The 24,675-nt window shown below is 42.2% G+C and overlaps 1 protein-coding gene across 2 annotated transcripts; it reads left to right on the forward strand.

Moving 5' to 3' along the window:
• Window positions 1-3,170: 3,170 nt before the first annotated feature.
• On the forward strand, window positions 3,171-24,675 carry LOC110524639 (desmoglein-2). 2 transcript variants are annotated; one of them, XM_036978491.1, is made up of 14 exons: window positions 3,171-3,340; window positions 6,158-6,289; window positions 8,586-8,744; window positions 8,873-9,014; window positions 9,364-9,527; window positions 9,949-10,083; window positions 10,417-10,602; window positions 10,754-11,208; window positions 11,632-11,774; window positions 15,099-15,320; window positions 16,015-16,254; window positions 18,292-18,422; window positions 18,578-18,895; window positions 19,597-24,675. In XM_036978491.1, the coding sequence occupies exons 1-14, from the start codon at window positions 3,290-3,292 to the stop codon at window positions 20,797-20,799; spliced, it is 3,681 nt and encodes a 1,226-aa protein (XP_036834386.1). In that variant the 5' UTR covers window positions 3,171-3,289; the 3' UTR covers window positions 20,800-24,675. The 2 variants fall into 2 exon arrangements, with proteins under 2 accessions (XP_036834386.1, XP_021460158.2); XM_021604483.2 differs by having other exon boundaries at window positions 3,173-3,340; window positions 6,155-6,289.

Here is a 24,675-nt window from a genome sequence, read left to right on the forward strand (position 1 = left end):
TAGAACAGCAAAGTGCTTCTGTTCACATTCTCATGACTGTTTAGCAGGGATGTGGAGAGAATATATGCCTGTGTACCAAAACAGCACACATTCCCTACATTGTGCATTATGTTTGACCAGGGCCCACATACTTCATTACATTTGACCAGAGTCCTATTGAGCCCAGGTCAAAAGTAGTGCACTATGTAGGGACTGGAGTAACATTTGAAATGCAGTACGATTATAATAATTTAGCTACAAAGAAACCCTCCCCCGTGTGTATTCTACTGGTTAATTTAACATCATAACCCATATGTCCACATGAGGTTGTGTCAGTATAGACTAGAGCCAGCTCAAGGATGTCTGTATACAAGCCTCTCTTTATGTCTCTCTCTGTGCCTGACGCCACCTCAGCTTGGGTTACACCAACACTGCTTCACCATGACAAGAGTGTCGTGTTTCAAATGGAGCAGATAGAAAGAGAGGACAGAGAAAAGGAGAAAGTGAGAGAGACTACGGTAGAGGGAGGGAGAGAGAGGGGGAATTTACAGCTGTACTCCACCCTTGTTATTAAGTTCCATTAAACATGTTAGAGCCAATCTCTTTGTGTGTGTGTGTGTGTGTGTGTGTGTGTGTGTGTGTGTGTGTGTGTGTGTGTGTGTGTGTGTGTGTGTGTGTGTGTGTGTGACATGCTCATACAGGGTTTGATTGTCTGTGTTTATACCTGGGGTGGACAAGTGTTGGGGCGTTTCCAGAAAGACTGGTTCTGTCTCTCTCCCTTTCCTCTCTCCAGTCCTATACCCACCTACAGTACATACTCTTCTCCCTGTCCACCGCTCAAAGTTATATTCTGCACTCTTTTTCATCCCTTATTTCATTCTCTCTTCTTCCTGTACCCCCTCTACCTCTCTCTTCATTCTCCATTTCTCCCATATCCCCACCTTCTCTCTCCCACTCCCTCATCTCTCTCTCTCTTTTTTTCTCTCATTTTCAGGTTTCCCTGAAAGTATGACTCATCCATCCAACACTCCTCTGCGGCTACACCCTCATAAAATAATTGAACAGTTCTACTGAGGGCTCCTTTTAATCCCAATGTATTTTACTCTTGGTTATTTAATTTCTTGGATACATAAAGCTGTAGATGAATTAACAGAAACACACCCGTGCATGCTCCTCATTGAATTTAACCAATATTAATGCTTTTAGCTCGAAACTGTACATCAATGATGAAGTGCAATTAATGAATTAATGTATTTTCCAGCACCCTCTCTTTATACCATATCACAACCAGCCACATGTCAGAACACGTGTATAGAACATTAATGCTAGCTATCTTTCCAGAGTGGTATACAGAAAAGAGGAATAAAGAATGCTGATAATACTGACAGACGGAAGAATCTCTACTTTTACAAGGAATTGAAAGTGGCACATTTAATTTTATTGCAGTCTGGGGTGTTTTGTTATTTATAATGAAGCAGAGTTGGCAACTTTAATTTCCATAAAAATTCCCACTTTAAAACAACATTTTCATTTAGGCCTAAAAGGCAAGAATGTTTGACTTTGGATTCCATTTAACCCTATAGGATATGTCACACAAGATTAACAAATAGTTTTGTAAATGTTCTATAGCGTGGGAAATGACTTGATAACTTCTTTCCAATACATTTTAAATGGCACTATCATAAGTCTAGGTGATGCGGCTAAGGCAGAGTCAGGCTCAGGACACAGACATTCTCATTCCAACATTCTTTAGTCACGTGCATGCAATGCATACATGTGTCACATAAAGAGAGCAAGGGTTGTGGGAATAGGGAATGTTTTTCCTAAACAAATTAGGGATTTTGGTAACAGAACTTTTCAGTCAGAAAAATGTCTGTTATTACTGTTAGCTTCAGCGCGATAAACACGGATGTTCTATGGTGGTCGCTGCAGCAGGGAGGAGAGAGAGATGACGGGTGCCAGTCACACAGTCACTCGCTGTATTTTTTCTTTTTTAACAGCGCATCAAGCCTCAGCCCGGCCCTGCACAAACAATCAAATAAATTGCTGGTCGGACTCCCTCTAGTCATTTGTGTGTCTTAATTATTTAATCAAACAGCGTGATTAAATTAATATAGTTGATTTGATTAAAACACATAAGATGTGTCAATATATGGAAAAATACACGTTTAAAAAATTCGGCCAGGATTCTCCTACCCAGTCTAACTGTGCCTAGGGGCCCCTGACAGCCTGCCTGCCTGAGTTGCCTCCTCTCACATCATCACCTAGCAGTGCACTCTAGACCTAAGCACCTTATGAAGTCACTGTGTGATTTACAGTAGGCTATACAGTATACTACCTTGCCATGTTCGTTTACCTTACATTACATTACATTACCCAACTTTACCCAACCTTACCAGAATGTGTGACTTCAACAGGTAATATTTTGTCAATAGGCTTACCACATGACAGTTTACATTGTATATACTCTCTATACAAAAGACATCCATCAAGATCCTTGAATATTTTGTCATACAATACAACGAGATATGAGATATAGCAAGAGAGGCAGAAAACATACAAATTCATCTGATATGGACACTGCATCAAGAAATAGTAGCCTGGACAAAACAATAGCTTGTCATTATAAGGTGAGTTATTTACATAGCCTTGTTCTGTTCAATGTTATCTACCTATATAACACTTTAAATGCCCCATGTCATGTTGTTATGTTCAAAAGAAAACAATATCAATATTGCTAAGCACCATTCAAACCAATGAGGTATCGGCACTTTAAAACCAATTATCTGATAATCATATTTCCCAAGCTCTTGAAAAGCAAAATAAGCATTTCGGGGCTCTTATCTCACTCGCTCTGTCTCTTTCTTGCCAAAGCAAGTGAAGTAGATAATAAACAAAAATGAAATAACAATACAAATTAACATTAAACATCACACTCACAAAAGTTCCAAAAGAATAAAGACATTATTTCACATACACAGAGAGAGAGAGAGAGAGAGAGGGAGAGAGAGATAGGAGAGAGAAGAGAGAGAGAGAGGGAGGGAGAGAGAGGGGAGAGAGAGAGAGAGAGAGAGAGAGAGAGAGAGAGAGAGAGAGAGAGAGAGATCTCCTTACCCCAGGTGAGGGTGTGGATGTGGTGTCACCAGCCAACCAAAGAAGAGGAGGAGGCACCGCCTCAATTTACCGTACATCAACAGTGCACTGAAAGAAGTATCTCACCTACGTCCACTATTATAACGTCGAGGACTCGCTTGTGGATATAGCTCGGATTCTAGCACAGGTGTTTGGATTTTGGGACATTCTTCCGGTCATGAATCGGGGTTCTTTGCCCGCCGCTGCTTTTTTGCTACTTACATTCACGGTGAGTTATCTTATTTGACGTTACCGGCGTTGTTTTTGGATTATATATATTTTTTTGTGTTGGGGAGGCTAAATTACTTGGAAAATATAGTTTACGCGCTACCAACTACGTCACACTGGAAGAAGTTAAGCTAAACTAAAGCTACCCTTAAGAAACACATAGTCTAAAGTTACTATCTATCTAAATTTGAAATGATCATCATCTGTAATTTATCATATTAAACACAAAAACGATGTTTCAAGTGAGAATTAGGCTATAGGCAGGTCTGATGGCGAAAAATAAATTCACCTATATGTTATTTTATTCTTTGCAAAATAAATAGTGTGTAACGTTAGTTAGTTTCAGTAGCTAAATTACACGGTACATGCCAACGAGTAATTAACTAGACCTACTGAAAACACTACCAATATTTGAATTTAGTACATCTAACACTACTACTGAAAAATGTAATTTAATTACTACCCAACACTGGCAATTTTACACTTTTCTTGTTGGTATTTGTTTTTTGGTCGTTCCGACATGGGCGTTCTGACACTCATAACCGTACGGATATGTTTGGCTGTAGTAGGCTACTGGTAGCCTAGCTAGTTGTTAAATACATTTATATTCCTTGCCTTTTCAGTTTATAAGTCATAAGCAGTCTCATCTCGCTCCCAGAGTGGGCCGTTATTAAAAATACAAAAAGGAGTTGTGTAATAAACACTTTTATAAATTGTATAAAAGGTGACTGTCTACTGGTCAAATATGCGCGAGACAAGTGCGCACAACTCATTGACTATCAAAGGGAATATGACGGTCCACAAGCGCACCCATTCTTTCTGTAGGTCTATACAATTATTATTTTTCTGAGGTTACAAAATAATGATGTGTCACTTTTCTAACGAATATTGACAGTAGGCTTATAGTCTTTAGGCCACACATTTCAGGTGGTTAGGCATATAACCCAGTCAATCAAGAGCCCGTAACCTTTACTTGGGGGTCACGTAGGACTGACATGTTATTTAGTTATAACCCCCTGGTCGAGCCAGAACCACCATAAAAAGGAGAAAATGTCCAAAGTTTAGTGTTTTGTTATTTGCATATAGACAGGTGTCATAACATTGCTCTCACTCATGACAATCCCTTTCATTTTGAGAGCACTGCTTGAAAGGGGTTTTGAAATATGAATAGGGCCTCCTACAATACATTTTGAAAATGGCATCCACAGAACGGTTTGCACCAAAAAGCCCTAATAGACTATAGCCCTATCATAAGAATACCTGAAAACAAATAAATGCTTTTTGGTCTGAATTTAAGGTTATGGTTTGGCATAAGCTTAGCAGTGTGGTTAAGGTTAGGGTTAAGGTTAGGTTTAAAATAACATTTTAAGAAATAAATTGAAGAAATAAGAAGGAGTTTATGACTTTGTGGCTGTGGTAACTAGTTGCAACCTTGCAGAACCGTCCCACTGGGCACAAATGTCAATTAAACGTCTTTTCCACTGTGGTTCAATGTAATTTCATTGAAATGACGTGGAAACAATGTTGATTTCAACCAGTGTGTGCCCAGTGGGTTTTGGGTGTGTATCATGGCTGCGGATCACAGCTGAGAGATATAGCGGAACTAGCCTAACCTTGTACATGATAGAAAATAGTATTTCTACAGCATTCACTGAAATGAATTTGACTAAATGTGGTTGTTACTAGTTGTTACTAGTTACCACAAGCACAAAGTCTAAATGTGCTAGGCCTGTCTATATTGTAAAAAGTCAATAATTTACTCTGTGGTTAATATTAGGTTTATGGTTAAGTTTGAAATCAGATTTGAAGAACATCAATTGTAGAAATACGCAGGGTTTAGCCATAATTAGTACTTTATGGCTGTGGTAACTAGTGACAACAGTTTCATGTTGACGATGACCTGGCTGTCAAAGCTAATTGGTCATTCCATCCACAGGGCTATTTGTCAAACATGTTAATGCATCCCAAATCGCACCCTATTCCCTATTTAGTGCACTACTTTTGACCAGGCCTATAGGACTCACGTAGGGCTCTGGTCAAAAGTAGTGCACTATATAGGGAATAGGATGCCATTTGGCATGTGTTTTTTGCCAGTCCTGATTCATCTTTTGTTCTCACGTGCCCACCCACTATTACATACAGGTTCATACTCCTCCTTGCGAGCTACAATAACTATTCTTTACTTAGGAGTGGTTGGCTGGGTGAGTCTGCAGTAGGCTTGGCACGGTCTCACTGCTTTCACAGTTATGCCTCAGTACTTAAGTTGGTTTAGGATGTACACTGTATCATAACAGGTTTAAGTTCTGGTTTAGGTTCATTACAAGTCACAGTAAACTCATGGAACCTGAGTGTTTGAATGACAGATCAAAGAGTAATTCACTACAGGAGAGGGACATACAACAATGGCTCTTCCTATACCAGGACCCCAAACTAAAATGGGAGATAAAATTGTTGACTGCCAGGTAAAAAAATATGCCAGGCTTCTATCCCAGTCCATGGACTGGAAATTGAGACACACTGATCTAGAGAAACATAATGCAAGTAATAGTCTCTCTCTTTATCTTTTTTTCTCTCTCTCCACCTCTGAAAAACATGGGGTGTGCACAATCACTCACCATAAAGTATAACTCTGCCAGGTGTTTACCATTTGGAAGATCTGACTGAGTTATGAGAACTTGAGAAGGAGGAGCAATCAGTTAATATGTTCCAGACACATTGATAGTGGATGGGGTGGGTGAGAGGATACGGGTTTCTGCTAATGCTTTGTCACTGTTATCCATGGAAGTAACCATTGATGTATTTTGTTTTATGAAAGCAGGTTTTAGTGTCTGTGGCTGTGGTGGAGGCACGTCATTCCGCTGGGCTAAGGAGACACAAGAGGGAATGGATCATCCCTCCTCAGAAACTAGATGAAAATGTAGACTACACCAAGAAAGAGTTTATCGCCAAGGTAATGCCACATGACGGAGGTGCAATTGGTCGCTAGAAGAGCCATATATTTAGAGAGTTAAGCCAACTTTTAGAATCTAGAATATTGCTCTAATTCTAGTTATTCAGTTATTGTTTAGATTTTCCTGATGTAATATTAATGGGGAGCTAACATGGTATAGTACCAGTCAAAAGTTTGAACACACCTAGCAGCATGCCACCCTGCATCCCACTGCTGGCTTGCTCTTGAAGATAAGCAGGGTTGGTCCTAGTCAGTCCCTAGATGGGAGACCAGATGCTGCTGGAAGTGGTGTTGGGGGGCCAATAGGAGGTACTATTTCCTCTGGTATAACAAAAAAAATCCCAGGGCAGTGATTGGGGACATTGCCCTGTGTAGGGATGCTGTCTTGTGGATGGGATGTTAAATGGGTGTCCTGACCTTCTGTGGTCACTAAAGATCCCATGGCACTTATTGTAAGAGTAGGTGTGTTAACCCAGGTGTCTTGGCTAAGTTCCCATTCTGGCCCATAATACCATCATGGCCACCTAATAATCCCCAGCTTACAATTGGCTTATTCATCCACTCTCTCCTGTAACTATTCCCCAGGTCATTGCTGTAAATGAGAATGTGTTCTCAGTCATCTTAACTGGTTACATTTTTTAAAAACTACTTATTCAAGGGATTTTCTTTCTTTTTTAACAATTTCTACATTGTAGAATAATAGTGAAGACATCAACACTATGAAATAACACATATGAAATCATGTAGTAACCAAAAAAGTGTTAAACACATCTACAAGTATTTAATATTATAGATTCTTCAAAGTAGCCACCCTTTGCCTTGATGACAGCTTTGCACACTCTTGGCATTCTCTCAACCAGCTTCATGAGGTAGTCACCTGGAATGCATTTCAATTAACAGGTGTGCCTTGTTAAAAGTTAATTTGTGGAATTTCCTTTCTTCTTAATCCGTTTGAGCCAATCAGTTGTGTTGTGACAAGGTAGGGGTGGTATACAGAAGATAGCCCATATTATGGCAAGAACAGCTCAAGTAAGCAAAGAGAAACAACAGTCCATCATTACTTTAGGACATGAAGGTCAGTCAATCCGGAAAATGTCAAGAACTATGAAAGTTTCCTCAAGTGCAGTCACAAAAACCATCAAGCACTATGATGAAACTGGCTCCCATGAGGACCGCCACAGGAAAGAAAGACCCAGAGTAACCTCTGGAGAGGATAAGTTCATTAGATTTACCAGACTCAGAAATTGGAAATTGCAGCCCAAATAAATGCTTCACAAAGTTCAGAGGAGACTGCGTGAATCAGACCTTCATGGTCGAATTCCTACAAAGAAACAACTACAAAACAACACCAATAAGAAGAGACTTGCTTGGGCCAAGAAACACGAGAAATGGACATTAGACCGGTGGAAATCTGTCCTTTGGTCTGATGAGTCCAAATTTTAGATTTTTGGTTCCTACCGCCGTGTCTTTGTGAGACGCAGATTAGGTGAACGGATGATCTCCGCATTTGTGGTTCCCACCATGAAGCATGGAGGAGGAGGTGTGCTGGTGTGGGGGTCGTCTGCTGGTGACACTGTCAGGGATTTATTTAGAATTCAAGGCACACTGAACCAGCATGGCTACCACAGCATTCTGCAGCGATACGCCATCCTATCTGGTTTGCTCTTAGTGGGGCTATCATTTGTTTTTCAACAGGACAATGACCCAACACACCACCAGGCTGTGTAATGGATATTTGACCAAAAAGGAGAGTGATGGAATGCTGCAACAGAGGACCTTGCCTCCACAATCACCGGACTTCTTTCCAACTCAGATGGTTTGGTATGAGTTGGACCACAGAGTGATGGAACAGAAAGAAGTGCTCAGCATATGTGGGAACTCCTTAAAGAATATTGGAAAATCATTCCAGGTGAAGCTGGTTGAGAAAATGCCAAGATTGTGCAAAGCTGTCATTAAGGCGAAGGGTGGCTACTTTGAAGAATCTCAAATATAAAATATATTTTGATTTGTTTAACACTTTTTTGGTTACTACATGATTCCATGTGTTATTTCATAGTTGTGATGTCTCCATTATTATTCTACAATGTAGAAAATAGTCAAAATAAAAAACCCTTGAATGAGTAGGTGTGTCTAAACTTTTGACTGGTACTGTAAATGCACTATAATGCGGAAACCACATTGATCCAACTCTTTAAATACGTGTCTCTCGTCTCTAGCAATGTTAATATTGCTGTCGTGTTTGTTGTATTTTGCGTTTGTGTCGACTCACCCCTCTATCTGTGTGTCTGTGTTTCAGATCCGGTCAGATTCAGACGATGGGACTGGTAATGTGCAGTACTCTCTAACTGGGGTGGGAGCTTCTAAATACCCCTTCAACCTGTTCATAGTGAACCCTGACACTGGCTTTGTACGCATCACTGGTATCCTGGACCGGGAGACTATCGCCATGTACAATGTGAGTATCACACCTACAGCAGAGCCAAATAACTGAAGATATAGCATAGGTGTATTAGTACTGCCGCAATGTATGATGTCCTTTGGTTTATTTATAGATAGATGTGATGATGTTTTTTTTCTCTTCAGTTGTCAGGTACCGCTAAGTTCACTGATGGCAGTGAAGCAGAAAAGAACATTGATTTGAGGATCCAAGTTGTGGATCAGAATGATAACCCTCCTATTTTCGGTGATATTAACCCAGGAGCAGTGTACGAGCTCAGCCCAAAAGGTAAGTGTTTGGCAATAAATCAATAACTTCCCCTAGAAAAGTGGGTTGCTCTGTTTGAGTATCTGCTAAATTATTCAAATGTAAAATGTTTACAACTTCCCCTAGAAAATGGGAATGTGCCAATGCAATCCCAATGTGTGTTCTAGCTAATGACAGCATAATCTCTCATGGACAGACAACGTAACTAATAATCGAGTAGCTGGTGCAAGATTTTCATTCTGGGTTGCCAAGTTTAATGATAGCATGACAACATCCCATTAATGTTTTTTAAATGTCCTGGGGCGATGTTATTTGATGAACATTAATAGAGATATTAGTGTTGATGACAATTTTTTTTCTGTGTCTGTAGACACGTCCATCATGACATTGACTGCAACAGACGCTGACGAACCAGGGAATGAGAACTCTAAGATTGCCTACACCATAATTAAACAGGAGCCTCCAGGAGAGAGCATGTTCTACATCACCAATGATGGAGTACTGAAAGTAAAACAGCCCACACTGGACAGAGAGGTACATACAGCATAGTCACCCATCTTTATTTATTTTTTCTTTCTATTTATTTTGTCTTTATTTTTACCCCATTTTCGTGATATCCAATTGGTAGTTACAGTCTTGTCCCTTCACTGCAACTCCCGTACGGACTAGGGAGAGGCGAAGGTCAAGAGCTGTGCGTCCTCCGAAACAACCCCGCCAAGCCGCACTGCTTCTTGACACACTGCTCGCTTAACCCGTAAGCCAGCCGCACCGATGTGTCAGAGGAAACACCGCACCCTTGGCGACCGTGCGTACATGCGCCCGGCCTGCCACAGGAGTCGCTAGAGCGCGATGGGACAAGGACTTCCCGGCCGCATGCACGCTGTTTTTAATAGACAGATTGTTATTAGACACTCAGTTTTTATATATATATATTTGAATCTCTTTTGTTTCCTAGGTGCAGGACTGGTACATGCTGACAGTGAAAGGTACAGATCTGAACGGTAGACCAGAGGGCAACACCGGCACCGGAACCTTTAGAGTCAACATCAAGGATGTGAACGACAATCCTCCCACTCTGGAGAAAGATGAGGTATCTAGAACATTACTCCATCAGCCTGATCCCAGATCTGTATGTGCTTTAGAAAACACTCCCAACAGCATACTCCAGCCTGATCCTAGATCTGTAAAATATAATTGTTTCATTGTTTCACGTCAGATGATGACTCCATATGCACTGTTCATGGTAATGCATTGCTTTGGAATGGCACCATCTGTCGGAAGACAATGTTAACTAGTTATGCTAGTCAGAGGTGTTGACTAGCACATACACAGTTCTGGGACCAGGTTAATATTACTCCCCCTCTGTATAGTATTAGGACACTAGAGGCTGATGTAGTGTCTGATACTCTGTGTGGTTCTGCAGTATGAGGGCAGTATTGAGGAGAACACAGAGAACGTGGAGGTGATGAGGTTCAAAGCGGAGGACATGGACATGGAGAACACTCCTAACTGGGTGAATCAGTTTGAAATCGTCAAGGGAAACGAGGCTGGCTACTTCAGCATTGAGACAGACCCCAAGACCAACGAGGGAGTTCTGATACTCAAGAAGGTACGGCATGAGCTCTATCACACTGCACAGTCATACATTCACAGATATACCGTGTACACACACACACATACAGATGCATTCACACACTTACACACACATTATCTCCTTTCTTTTTCTGCTGAAATGCCTTTTTGTTTCTTCCATCCATTAGTCTGTAGACTATGAAGACGTCAAAAACCTTGAGCTGGGAATAGCCGTAGCTAACCAGGCTCCACCTTATAATGGTGAAGGAGGAGGAGGAGGAGGAGGAAGTGGGACAGGAGCAGGAGGAAGTTGGACGGGAGGAGGAGGAAGTGGGACAGGAGGAGGAGGAGGAGGTGGAGGAGGAGGAGGAGGAGGAGGAGGCGGCAGTGGAGGCGGCAGTGGAGGAGGCAGCAGTGGAGGAGGAGGTGGAGGATCGTGGTTTGGTGGTGGAGGTTCTACAGGGAAACCTATGAAGACCTACCCAGTGAAGATCGCTGTGAAGAACCAGCCAGAGGGGCCACGGTTTGACCCCAAGGTCAAGGCTATCCCCATCTCAGAGGGAGGAGACTTCAACATCAACAAGGTGATCGGCTCCTACCATGCCATCGACGGAGACACACTAATGCCTGCACAGAACGTCAGGTCTGTAGTCTCTCTCTCTCTCTCTCTCTCTCACTCACTCACTCACTCACTCACTCACTCACTCACTCACTCACTCACTCGCTCACTCGCTCACTCACTCACTCACTCACTCACTCACTCACTCACTCACTCACTCACTCACTCACTCACTCACTCACTCACTCACTCACTCACTCACTCTCTCTCTCTCTCTAGTGGTTGGACTAGTAACCAAAAGTTAACCCACTGTTCCTAGGCCGTCATTGAAAATATGAATTTGTTCTTAACTGACTTGCCTAGTTAAATAAAGGTAAAATAAGCACACACACACAGACACGACAATACCTAGTCTGATCTGTTGAGCTCAAATACACAAACCCTATCCGATATGCACAAGTTCATATACCAAAACATTTTCCACTATCCCTGTTTTTCCTGATGTAGGTATGCTAAGGGCTCTGACCCTGACAACTGGCTGACCGTTGATGAGTTGACTGGGGATATTAAACTCAATAAGATGCCTGACAGAGAGTCCAAGTTCCTGGTCAACGGGACATACTACGCCAAAGTTCTCTGCATGACACAAGGTAAGCTAGTTCAGCCTCTTGGCAGTTAGCTTCTTAGACTTGACACACAACACCCTACAGTATATTGAATGTCAATGTGCCAAGGGAAGGATCTGAACCTGGGTCTCCCATGGGAGAAACCAAAATCTTAACAGTTAGCGCAATATGAAATTCCATCTTTGCCCGAGCGTGACACTGATTTGAAGCTGCACAGAGGGCTACCTCATCACATCTGCTACCTTTGTATAGGACATATGTTGCATAACATGAATAACTCAAGTTGAACTAGTTAGTCTATAGCCTTCTGTTGCATTTCTGAATGAAATGACATGATCTCTTATTACAATCTATTCTACATAGCACAAGATTATATAACATCAGTCTATATAACCCCTGAGCCTGAATCCTAACTTGTAACACTATCCATGTTCTGTGGCTCTGCTAAGCACTGAAAATAGAGAAGAGTACACTCCTGTCTCCTTATAGCCTTGTATTCTGCTCATACTCCGTAATCCATACATCAAGGCTGACCGGATGTAGCCTGTTCCCAGATCTGTTTGTGCTCTTGTAAACTCCATTGCTGTCTTTGTCAAGCCAAATATTTCATGTCATGTTTGGCATGACAATGAGTGACAAGGAGGTGACATGATAGCACAAACAGACTGGCACTAGATCTGATGTGCAGTAAAGGGGCCTGATTCACAAAACCTTCTTAACTGCCATTTTTTCCTTAACTATAGACTTGTGAAGAAAGTTCAGCAAAGTTGCTATTCCTCAATAAAGTTATTGGAAATATTCTTAATTTTTTTCCTATGTTTCTTCCTAAGAAAAACATAATGTTTTAGGATTCCTTCTTGGAAATGTACTTAACTTTAGGACAGCTAAACCCTTGTCTTGAGACGAATGGATACTTCTGTAACCATGAATGTTTTCTTGCGCCACAGACACATTTGGCTATGGGATATTTAAATGCAGCAAGAAAACAAATTAAACACGCATTATCTAGCTAGCTAGTAATTAGCAATATATTACAATATTCTAGAAGTGTTAAATATTTTAATGTTGAAAGATGAGACAGAGGAATTGAGGCGAGTAACCAGTCTTGTTCAGGACATTGCAATACATCCAATACATCTCAAGCACACCGGTAAAAACACTGAAGTTGCAGTAATTAACATTTACAGATGGCATCACTGTGCCATCTTACACCCATAACATCTTCCCGTTTATAAAATAGGACAGGAGGTGTCAATTCACTAACAAAACAAACCTAGTAATAATTTCCAACATGAACATTTTCGTTTTTTTTTCAGGTATCAACTTCACACATTTTGATAGTCTCTTCACTTTTCCCACATTTTTTATATCTCTGTCTGTCAACAATCCCTAATGGGAAACCTACAGATTAAGTATTTTTGGTGGCTGGGACAGACGCCCGCCGCGTGAAAAGAAAGGGGGCGTCTGCGAGGACTGCGTGTTCCCGCACAGGCGTGTCACCTGACTGTCTAAGGGGAGTATTGATGGGCGAGGGAGTGGCCAACCTGTGATCCCCTAGCTCTTCACCCAGTGCCTCAGGCCCCATGTGACTTGCTGGGGTTTCGTCCTTTGTCATGCGACCCCTATGACCATCAGGGTTCTGAGTAGGTGCTGGCTCAGCAATCCGAAGGTCAACCCTGTTACGATGGTACAGTGATCCATTCTATCTATTCTCTGACGGCTAGAGCAGTTCCTTCCTTGCAGTCGGGCCAGCCCATCAGAATCACAGACCTCAATGCCCGGAGGTGGTCGTCCCTTTCTGTTTGCTGTCTGATTTGTATAAGGCGCTGGTCCGTAACATTAAGGTAGTCAGCCTGGTTGATGTGTTCAACATCCACTTGCACTGTTTGTAAGCTGAACACTGCGTGTTGTTCATGCATGGAGCGTGTGTGTGTGTGTGTGTGCCTGATGCAGTAGCCCTGCCGAGCGTGTCACTCACATACATCTCCGGCCCTGGCTTATACACCACCATAGTTCTGCTCTCTTGGAGTGAGTGCCCTAGAGGCGAATGCCACAGGCTGGCCCTCCTGCATGAGGCAACAGCCAAGTCCATACAGCCAAGTCCATACGGTTGTGTTAGATCAGTGGAGATCCAGGTAAAGAGGCGGACATATATCCGGCCAGTTGCCTGACTAATTCCAATCCCTGAGATGACAGAGGACGTGGAGCGATGAGCCTTTGGAGGAGTGTGGAATTTAACAAATTTCCAGGGTGCTTGTAGAAAAGGCCTATGGAGTTGGTGGAATCACCCTTTAATTCATGGCCACTTGCACAGCAAAATCAGAAATGGGTTGCCTGCCCTAAAAATCTTCGTCCCTATTCCTTTGTGACAACTACTGATGGTAAAAAAGGGCTTTCTAAATCCAAAAACACTCCTTACCCCAGGACACCCTCAACAGGTGACTATCCAGGGAAATTAAGAAAAATGAGCCGTCTGTTTCTGCATAGATCTGATAGATTTATTAACGGGACAAACAAACAAACAGGCTGACGTTTCAGCGTAGTTCACCTTCATCGGAGCCTTGAGTTTAAAAAGGTGGGAGGCACCTATTTAACCTCACAGGGGAGTGTCACACTTTTCAAACATGTCATTTAGAGCTGTCAATAATATCAACTAGACATGGGCTATTTAACCTCACAGGGGAGTGTCACACTTTTCAAACATGTCATTTAGAGCTGTCAATAATATCAACTAGACATGGGCTATTTAACCAAGTATAATAAGCCTTCTAGATTCCTTCCTACATATACAGTGCATTCCACTTGAATAATAACAAAGGAAAGAGAAATAAACAAAAACATATTTACAAAAGAAGAGAAAGAGCTGACCCCTTCGCTCGACTGCGTCTAAGCAGTCCGTCCAAAGTGCCTCTCTCGGTAGCAATTTCCTCACAATATTGCCTCCTCTGGTGGAGAGAGAAACTTTCTCAATTCCCCAGAATTTCAAAGTGGAGGTTTGAGCCATGGTTAACACTCGCTTAGTGCCTCCCACCTTTTCCTACTCAAGGCTCTGATGAAGGCGAATTACGCCGAAACGTCAGCCTGTTTGTTTGTCTCGTTAATAAATCCATCAGATCTATGCAGAAACGGAGTGCTCCTTTTTCTGTATTCTCCCCGATAGTCACCTGTTCAAGTGTCCTGGGGTAAGGAATGTTTTGGGATTTACAAATCGAGCACATGATTCCGTTTGTTCAAGCTGGGCTGAAGTGCTTTTGGGTACACTTCCTTTCTATGTCTTTATAAATACATTTGATTGATTGATTAACTGACTGACTGATTGATTGATTGTCGCACTCTTTTCCTGTTCAGACATGCCCTCTAAGACAGCCACGGGTATGGTAGCCATCCAAGTGGAGGACTTGAACGACCACTGCCCCACGCTTACTAGTAACGTTCAGACCATGTGTATGACAGCCGATGCTATTACCGTAACTGCAGTGGACAAGGATGCGTTCCCCAACGGAGCCCCCTTCACCTTCACCATCATCCCAGAGGGAACAGAGGGAGTGTGGGTGGTCGAGCACCTAAACGGTGAGAGGCCTGGAGAATGGAGTTCCTACTGAGGGAATAAGATGATGATAGCACACAATAAAACCATTAGGATTATTTAGTCTAGAAAACAAGAAGAGCTACACTGAGTGGTAGCATAGCCAAGCATATCATATCACATATACTGTATTATATACTATTCTACTGTATCTTAGTCACTTAATGACGTTTACATATCTTGCATTACTCATCTCATATGTTTTTACTGTATTCTATACTATTCTACGGTGTCTAAATGACTTAATGTTTACATATTTGGCATTACGCATCTCATGTATATATTGTTTTCTATGCTATTCTATTGTGTCTTAGACAGTTCCACTCTGACATTGCTCGTCCACATGTATATAGTCTTAATACATTCCTACTTAGATTTGTGTGTATTGGGTGTATGTTGTGTAATTTGTTAGATATTACTTGTTAGATATTACTGCACTGTCGGAGCTAGAAGCACAAGCATTTCGCTACACCCGCAATAACATCTGCTAATCACGTGTATGTGACCAATACAATTTGATTTGATTTGACAGACTTGCCTATTTCCTTAGTCATAGAGATGAGGAAGGAAAGTGATACCGTCCATGTTGTGGTCCCAATCCCCAGACAGATGTAGTATATCTATCTGACAACCTGTCTCATGTCTGACTGTGTTTGTGTCTAACCTCTGACCCTACAGACACCTCGACCATCCTGAGGTCCCAAAAGGATTTGTGGCCGGGCTCCTACGCAGTTGCCATGGAGATCCGCGACCAGCAGGGGCACGCGTGTCCTGACCAGCAGAAGCTAAAGGTAGATGTCTGCACGTGTGTGGACAAAGGGAAGGCGTGCGCGACGCGAGGAGCTAAGGGCTCTACTGGGGCAGTTCTAGGGCCTGCAGCAATTGGACTGCTCTTCCTGGGTCTGCTGGCGCTACTGCGTGAGTATGATGTCATCATCTAGAAGAAAAAAAGGCAGAACGCATTCAGGATTTGCAGTGAAACAAGGGAAATGTATTGCATATTTTCAGGACAAATCTTTTGACCAACTGGGTTCATCAATGTCTACAATAGTGAGAAAATCAAAGTCATCATTGTGACATGGTTAGAGCTAGAGTTAGTCATCGAGGGGATGGGGATTGCCTGAGCAAGGCGCAGATTCACTGATCTTGATCATATAATGAGAAGATAATTCTTACTAAGCAGTAATTCTGCTTAGAGCCCTGCTCAGTCAGGTCGATCCTCTTAAATATTCTGGTACCATAGAGATGGATAGGTGACTCATCTTTATATCTGTTATATTATAGCGTCTGTGACAGCATGGGCAGCGCCATTGAAGCTGCAGCCCATAGGAATCCCCACCCAGTTGACTACTTTAAATTGGCCAAAGTGGTGGAAGCCCTCAATGGCAATGTCCATGCTAAAATGGGTCAGATACATGATGAATCCTCTATCTATCTCTATGGCTGGTACACTAAACTCTTCCCATAGTCCCTCCTCTCTCACACAGCTCTGAACTGATCTGTCTTTAAACAATCCCAGCTTTAGTTGAGGAGACAAGAGAGCCATATCACCAAGTCATATATTGAGCCATTTAAGACTGAATTTCCTACAGAATGCCTAATCAAACATCATTGCCTGAACTTGATTGATATTTATGTCATAGCAAGTCTGAGTCGACACCTGAAATATACTGATCAAAAATATAAACGCAACATGTAAAGTGTTGGTCCCATGTTTCATGAGCTGAAATACAAGATCCCAGAAAAGTTCCATATGCACAAAAAAATTTGTTTTCATCCCTGTTTGTGAGCATTTCTCCTTTGCCAAGATAATCCATCCACCTGACAGATGTAGCATATCAAGAAGCTGATTAAACAGCATGATCATTACACCTTGTGCTGGGGAAAATAAAAGGCCACTTAAAATGTGCAGTTTTGTCACACAACACAATGCCACAGGGGGGTTGCTGAGGAGTATTTATCTTTAATAAAGCCCTTTTGTGAGGAAAAACTCATTCTGATTGGCTGGGCCCTGGCTCCCGAATGGGTGGGCCTGGCTCCCAAGTGGGTAGACCTATGCCCTCCCTGACCCACCCATGGCTGTGCCCCTTTAACTAAATCATACGGTATAAACAAAAAAGTAGTTGGTCTCCTGCTGCACTTGTAAATCTTGTACTGTGAGTGGATTTACATTTACTATAATACCTCTAGTCTATGAGACCAGGCTGTGATTACGGCTCATCCTAAATGAATCATGAATAATTATGAGTTAGAAAGTTATAGACTCACAAATATCATACCCCCAAGACATGCTAACCTCGCACCATTACAATTACAGGGGAGGTTAGCATTTTTGGGGGGGTATGATATTTATGCCGCTGTAGCTTTCTCACTCATCATTATTCACAATTAATTCAGGATTATCCGTAATCATGGTAGTATCCACATTAATAGAGAAGTGTTTAGAAACATATTCTAGTTTAATTTACTCCAAAATAACACAATACATTATTTACCATTAATTTCTAATGGGCACAAAATAATCTGAAACGCAACCAAAACAAACAGAAAATGCATCCAACAATGTGTAGAGTCACAAGCTTGTTGTAGTCATTGCGTGCTATGAATATGGGACCACCAAATACATAACTTTTTACAACTTTAATACACATAAGTAAATTTGTCCCAATACTTTTGGTCCCCTAAAATGGGTGGGCTTTGGTCAAAAAGTGCTATAATTTCTAAACAGTTCACCCGTCAAATCTATAGTACTGGAGTACAGAGGCAAAACAACAAAAAATGTATCGCTGTCCCAATACTTTTGGAGCTCACTGTATAGTCAACATCAGCCCTACTCTTGCTTTCTTGCTTATGCCGTATAATGGCAGGTCATAGCTCTGTCATAGCTCTCAGTTTTTAATTGAAGCTGCTACTCTTATGTTTTGTCTAACCCCCCTCATGGTTCTGTCTCCACAGTAATCCCTCTCCTGCTGTTGTTCTGTACGTGTGGGGGTGCCGGAGGTCTTCCTGGGGGCTTCACTGAGATGCCCTTTGACGCCAAGGCACAACTTATTTCCTACCACACTGAGGGACAGGGGGAGAACACGGTAAGAAGGGGAAAGAAAGGTGTGTGTGCATGCGGGTTCACAGATAATCTTTTGTGTGGATGATTCCACTATGGTAGTATGTTTCTCGTTGGAGTTAATGGTCCAAGATGTCACAGTAATATTTTTTTAACCCTCTGACCCCTGACCTCTTACAGGAAGTACCTCTGCTGAACGCACCAGTTCAGGTCGACACAGGAAGGGTCAAAATGGTCAACGCGGGAACCATTGCAGCAACGGCCGGAGGGGCGGGGCTAATGATAGGTGGTGGTCAGTTCCAGAACTCCTCCTCCACGATGGGCGGTGGATTCTACCAATCAGACGGCCTTATGGATATTGGATATAAGAATGGAGGAGAGATAATCGGCCATGGGAATGGAGGGGGCTTTTATTCTGAGTATGAGAGCAGAGAAGGAGGAGGAGCCTATGAAGGCATCGCCCTGCCTGATCACTACCTGGAGGAGTACTACTCTCAGGTAAGGAGGCAGAAAATAGATCTGTCAGGTCAGTAGATTGTGAATCAACATGGAGTAGAGAGCACAAATAGAAATACAGTGTCCATATATGAACGGTTGTGTGTATATTTAACTGGTTTAACTGTCCCTGGTTGGTTGTTTAGCAACAAAACCGACATATGCGCAATTATGGGGCAAAACAGACGGGGTTGGGTTAAATTGTTGACAATATGTAAACTATATTTAATCTCCAAATGTTTATTGAAAACATAAATACATTTGCACAATGAGCACTTGATGTCTGTCAAATACATCATTGCCGTTGTTGGTTAGCTAGATAGCGTATTTTTTGCCATATTAGCATTGACATGAAATCAGTCAAAACACCTCAAAACAAGACATTGTATCAGAAACTAGCTGTAACTAGTCACTTACGATTCCCCTCATGGCAGTTTCTTGTCATCGTTGGTAGCTATCTGGCCATCCAGAATCACAACAACTCATGGACTTCTGCCTCATTGAAGTGGGCACATAATTTCTGCATTGCTTGCTGTTTGGGGTTTTAGGCTGGGTTTCTGTACAGTACTTTGAGATATCAGCTGATGTAAGAAGGGCTATATAAATACATTTGATTTGATATAATGAATGGTGGCAGGCGGTAGAATTAATTGATGTGTCTGTATTGTAACATATGTCTGTGTGGGTCTGTGTTGTATTTTCAGAAAGCTCACTGTGCGGCTGAAAACCATGTCCAGAAGGACAGTATGTTGGTGTATGACTACGAGGGCCAGGGCTCTCCTGTGGGCTCAGTGGGATGCTGCAGCCTCCTGGAATCTGACAACGACCTCCAGTTCCTCAATGACCTAGGGCCAAAGTTCAAGACCCTGGCCGAGGTGTGCCGCGGAGAGAGGTTCCAAACTGAAGTCTCTGCGCCTCTGCCACCCAGACCCATCATCTCCATGCCAACAGCAGCCAGCAGTGTGACGACCAATGTGGCGTCCAGACTGGTTTCCGCCGCCCCGGTCCCAGCCCCAGCCCCAGCCCCAGCCCCAGCACCGCCCCCTGCCCCGGCCCAGGTGACACACATTGAGAGGGCTGTGGTGCGGGAATCAGATCGTTTGTCTACTCTGAGGCAGGACATGGTGGGAGGAAGCCAGGGCCAGACCTTCCTACTGCAGCAACAGCCTATGTACTACACCACCATGCAGCCTATGATGCAGCCCGTGGTGCAGCAGATGCACTATGTAGTGGAGCAACAGGTTCCCAACATACAGGGCATGATAATGGTCAACGGGCCTCCGTCAGGCTCGGCCCAGGGCCTAGTGCTGCAAGGGCAACAAGTGGTGACCGGTACCCAGGCTCAGGGCACGCTTGGCAGGGGAGAGGGAGGCCTGATCCATATGGGGAACATGTCTGGTTCTCAGGGTATGATGGTGGTGGATGGGCCGGTGATGCAGGGGGGGCAGATGCTCCAAGGGGGGCAAATGCTGCAGGGGGGGCAGGTTTTTCAGGGAGGGCAAGTTCTTCAGGGGGGGCAGTTGGTACAAGGGGGTCAGGTCCTTCAGGGGGGTCAGGCCTGGCTGCAGCAGAGTAGCTCCCTGCAGCGAGGGGGCTTATCAGGGTCACAGAGCATGCTGGTGATGGAGGGACAGGGGGGTAGCAGCGGAGGTAGTGGGGTGCAGAAAGGCCAGGGAGGGGTGTTAGGGTTCTCCCAGGGGTCCATGCAGAGGAACGGCCTCTCTGGCTCACACAGAGTCCTTTACACCACAGAGCAGAGCTCAGCCGCACAGTCCAGCGCAGGCTCACAGAGCGGCATTGTAGGATTGAACGGGTCCTCCAGCAAGGTCAGCGTAGGCCCCGCATCCTCCTCCCGCAAGGCGGTGATAGAGAAAAGAGTTGTGACCAACCAGAGCACCAGTAAATAAGGTCTCGACCAATAATATAATACTATAAACACAAGACACATTAAATGCCACTGAAGTTATTTATGGATGGAAATGTCACCACCTTGAAAGTTTTGATTTCAATTCAGTGGTCAAGGTGGGTGTATTTTTTTGTCCCTGAAAAGCATATAATTCTTAGATGTATAGTGGGTTTTAGAATGAGAAAGTGTTAGATTGTTGTTTAAAAAATGTGGCAGTGGGCAAGTGTAAATGTGCAGGTTCAGAATATTTTACAGATTGTAACCTTGTGTCTGCTTGCACAGCGAATTCTATCAGCCAGGCCTATAAAGCATCCCACCTTAGTTTTATCAGGCAGTGTGTACATGTGTGTTTTCATGTGAGTACGATTCAGCTTCCATCTGAAATAATGAACTGTTTGATTCCCTCTTGTGTGTACAAACACAATATGGTACCTTTATTTGACTTTCTAAACTTCTGGGGGGACAATGGTAATTCTTCTTTTTAGCTGTTAAGTAAATTATGTGTGTTTATGTCCTCTACTAAAAACAATCTTGGTCGACCGAAAGATGTCTGTTCTTTCGACCAATCAATTGGTTAAAATGTGTATTTTTCCATGTATAGACACGACCTATGTGTTTTAATCAAATCAACTATATATGCATTGAGCTTGTCTGATGCTAAAGAGGGAACTAGGGATAAAGATAACCAGAATTTTTTTTAAATGTTGCCTGTCCCTACCATCCTCCTCCCGCTCCAACTGGCCTTCGCAGATTCTGATGTTACTGTCCTGAACTTGCCAGGAATAGGCTACACAAGGAGTCAGCAAACTTTCTCATGTGGAATGCAAATTTATCCTACCATTTCTACTGATCTGTGTGCCAGTTATGATTTTCATATGCACATTTTTGTGTAGCAGTTTTCATTTATATTAACATCTTTGTATCTTAAAATCATTGTCGTGTGGTTAGTCAAAATTATATCCAAATCTAAATGAAAATGATACAAAACCTAAAAAGTTACTTCTATTGCCATTGCTAACTATGTAAAAGGAGCCTATAAAGCCAACAAATAAAAACATTGCAGCCTGCAGGTAGAAAATATCCTGATAAAAATAAATATCCCATAAATCACATTGGCTACACATGACCTGTCTGCAACGAACTTGAAACATTGTATCAACTATTAACTTGGGTCTGGCCTGAAGAACCTTGCCACATTGTATAAAATATTGGGCCCTCAAGAGTTTTGCGAGCCAATGAGACACACCTGTAGGCTATTTGTGCAAGGGATAAGAAGTAATCAGGTAGGCCTATTTTATGATGTTTCCACTGATCAGAGCATGACATTTTTCCCTTTCACACTGAGTGTTTATCGAAAGGTAGAGAGCTGGAAAGATTTTTCAAATACATTGACAATAGTTCATCATTCTCAATGGATGTAAAAACAGACTTTGTTTGCTTGCTGTTTGAGGTGAAGAGAATATTACTTTGAGAAGCTCCAAAGGTCATTGTGGTGGTGTGTTAAGCCAAACAGAAATGCTATCAGATCCCCAAATGGGCACATTTATATGCCTACATGTGCCTGCAGGCCAGGTAGCCTATAGGCCTACTTCTATGGGTAATCAGGTGCACGTCCTTACTCAACATTGACAGAAGCGCTCCAAACAAAAGACAATGACTAAATTGACAAAACTCATAAATATAATTAAATTAACCAGAACTGGTTTCTCACAAGTGTAGCATAGGTTGTGCGCTCTGCAAACAACGTGACCACTCCGACATTGACAAAGGTAAAATACTGGAATTATATTGAATGCATTAACACACATTACCGTAACCAAAAAAACATTGTAGATTAGAAATTATAGGAATTAACTGGATGTACTACTGGTGATATATGTAATGGGGAATTGATAGACACTAACAATCAGACGCCAACAATTCATACTATGAAGTTATGAAACAATGAATGTGCACAAATTGGCGGGAGAGAGGGTGTTCTGGAAAGAGAAGTGCATTGTGAAGCCACATGCCCCTTCTTCTTGGACTGTGCCATCCCCGCGACCTCTGTAATAGATTAGTTCACTAAGATGGCCGCGAATAAGACAGGCATGTCCTGTGCCATAAAAATATATATTTGCTACTGCTCAACTGAAAAAAACCTTGGTCGACCAACAGCCTATCTACCAAACATTCGACCAGTCAAATAATTGGGGTCAACCCTAATTTCTGTTGATTAGCATCAAGGATCAACCTGATTTTGATTAGGGGCACTGAATTGAGTATTGAGCACTTCTTTACATGCGAAACAAATCTAAAGCTTTTTTGTTTTTCTATTGGCTGTTAGTGTGAGTTTGTCATCCACAGACGTGTGATTGCTGTTATTCTATGTGAACATCTCCACCCACGTCTCCCTGAGACAGGCTCTCAGCCCCCCACCACACGCGCATGAAGGCACACATACACACACAGACCTCCTCTTCAGTCTGTGGGACTTGTCCATGCACACCAAGAGCATGTTAGACTGTACATTTCCATACAAACCCTGACATCTTGTCCAGTCAGTTTAAGATTCTGCACCTTGTTGGCAACTTATACCTGGAACCTGCTAGTCCCGCTGAGCAGGGCTCTGAGCAAGCCTCACATAGGACAGAAGTGGATGAGCTATAGCCAATAGGCAAAGAGATACAACAGAAGTGGCTGAGCTATAACCTATATATTCTACACCCATCTCTGGTATACACATCCATGTTTGTTATTTCAGTGATTAGACAGGTTTGTTTAGATATTATTATTTTTTTTTGTCTCTGCTTGTATTGTAACTATTTGATGGTTTTGTTTGATCTGAATTTAACGTATACGTAATTAATTGGACTTTCTAAAAGCAGCAAGCATGTTCTCAGAGCTTGAAGCATGAAGAATGTGCTTCCATTTTTCAGTCTTAAGCTCAAAACATGAAGTTGGAGTTTGTCAATGTAATAGTACTGAGATTGTCACACAGTTTTTCTCACTTAACTGTTGGGTGCTCATTCTGAAACAAAGTATAATAGCTATGCCCCAAAGCTTTTAATTTTATCCAGGTTTGATTGAATCTATACTTGTAGTTGCATCAGTTATAGTACTTAAGGATGGGTCTTAGTATTTTTATGTTGTTTGTGTTTTTGTGTACAAATATTCTCATATTTTTATGTAACTTTTTTTTATACCTTGTTGTGTTTGTGTATGCACTCAGACTGTTACCTAAACATGGATTCATCCAATCAGGGTCTATTTTGTTTTTAACAAGAATGGGAAGAGGGGGAAATTATTACCACTTGTGTAAGACTATCTACTAATTCTCAAAGTACGAGGGGAACATTGTATAGTTTATTTTATGTTACTCTTCTATTAAATGCACTGGTATGTATTTTGTCAAACGCTGGGTATATCTGAAAACAGTTTTTCTTAGCCGTGTTTGTTCCAGAGAAAGTTTGGCAAAAAGGAGACGACTGAGATAAATAACTATTGCTGTATTGCAAAAGAAGACACAAACTACTGACCTCCTGCACAGTCACTGTCTTTGTGGTCTGTCTGATCTGATTTCATCAACCAAATGTCATCGAGCCAATGTTTCACCTCAACTGTATTTAGAGATCAAAGTCCTTTTGGTTATTTAGACTGAAGTTAGGAGTGTCCGATACATTAATTATATACAACACTTTTGAAGCAAGTCTATTATATAAATAACAATTATAGTACGCTATCCCTTAAGGTTTTGACATGAGTCACAGTCCAATCAGGCTTTTATCTACTGAAACGTCTCTGGAACACTCACTCTTAAGTAATGTTTCTATTTTGGTTTGTAAAAGAGACATTATTTTAAATGTTACAGCTTCAATAAAGCTCCTCTTTTATTATT

Source organism: Oncorhynchus mykiss, chromosome 5 (assembly GCF_013265735.2).
Source record: "Oncorhynchus mykiss isolate Arlee chromosome 5, USDA_OmykA_1.1, whole genome shotgun sequence".
Classification (NCBI taxonomy): domain Eukaryota; kingdom Metazoa; phylum Chordata; class Actinopteri; order Salmoniformes; family Salmonidae; genus Oncorhynchus; species Oncorhynchus mykiss.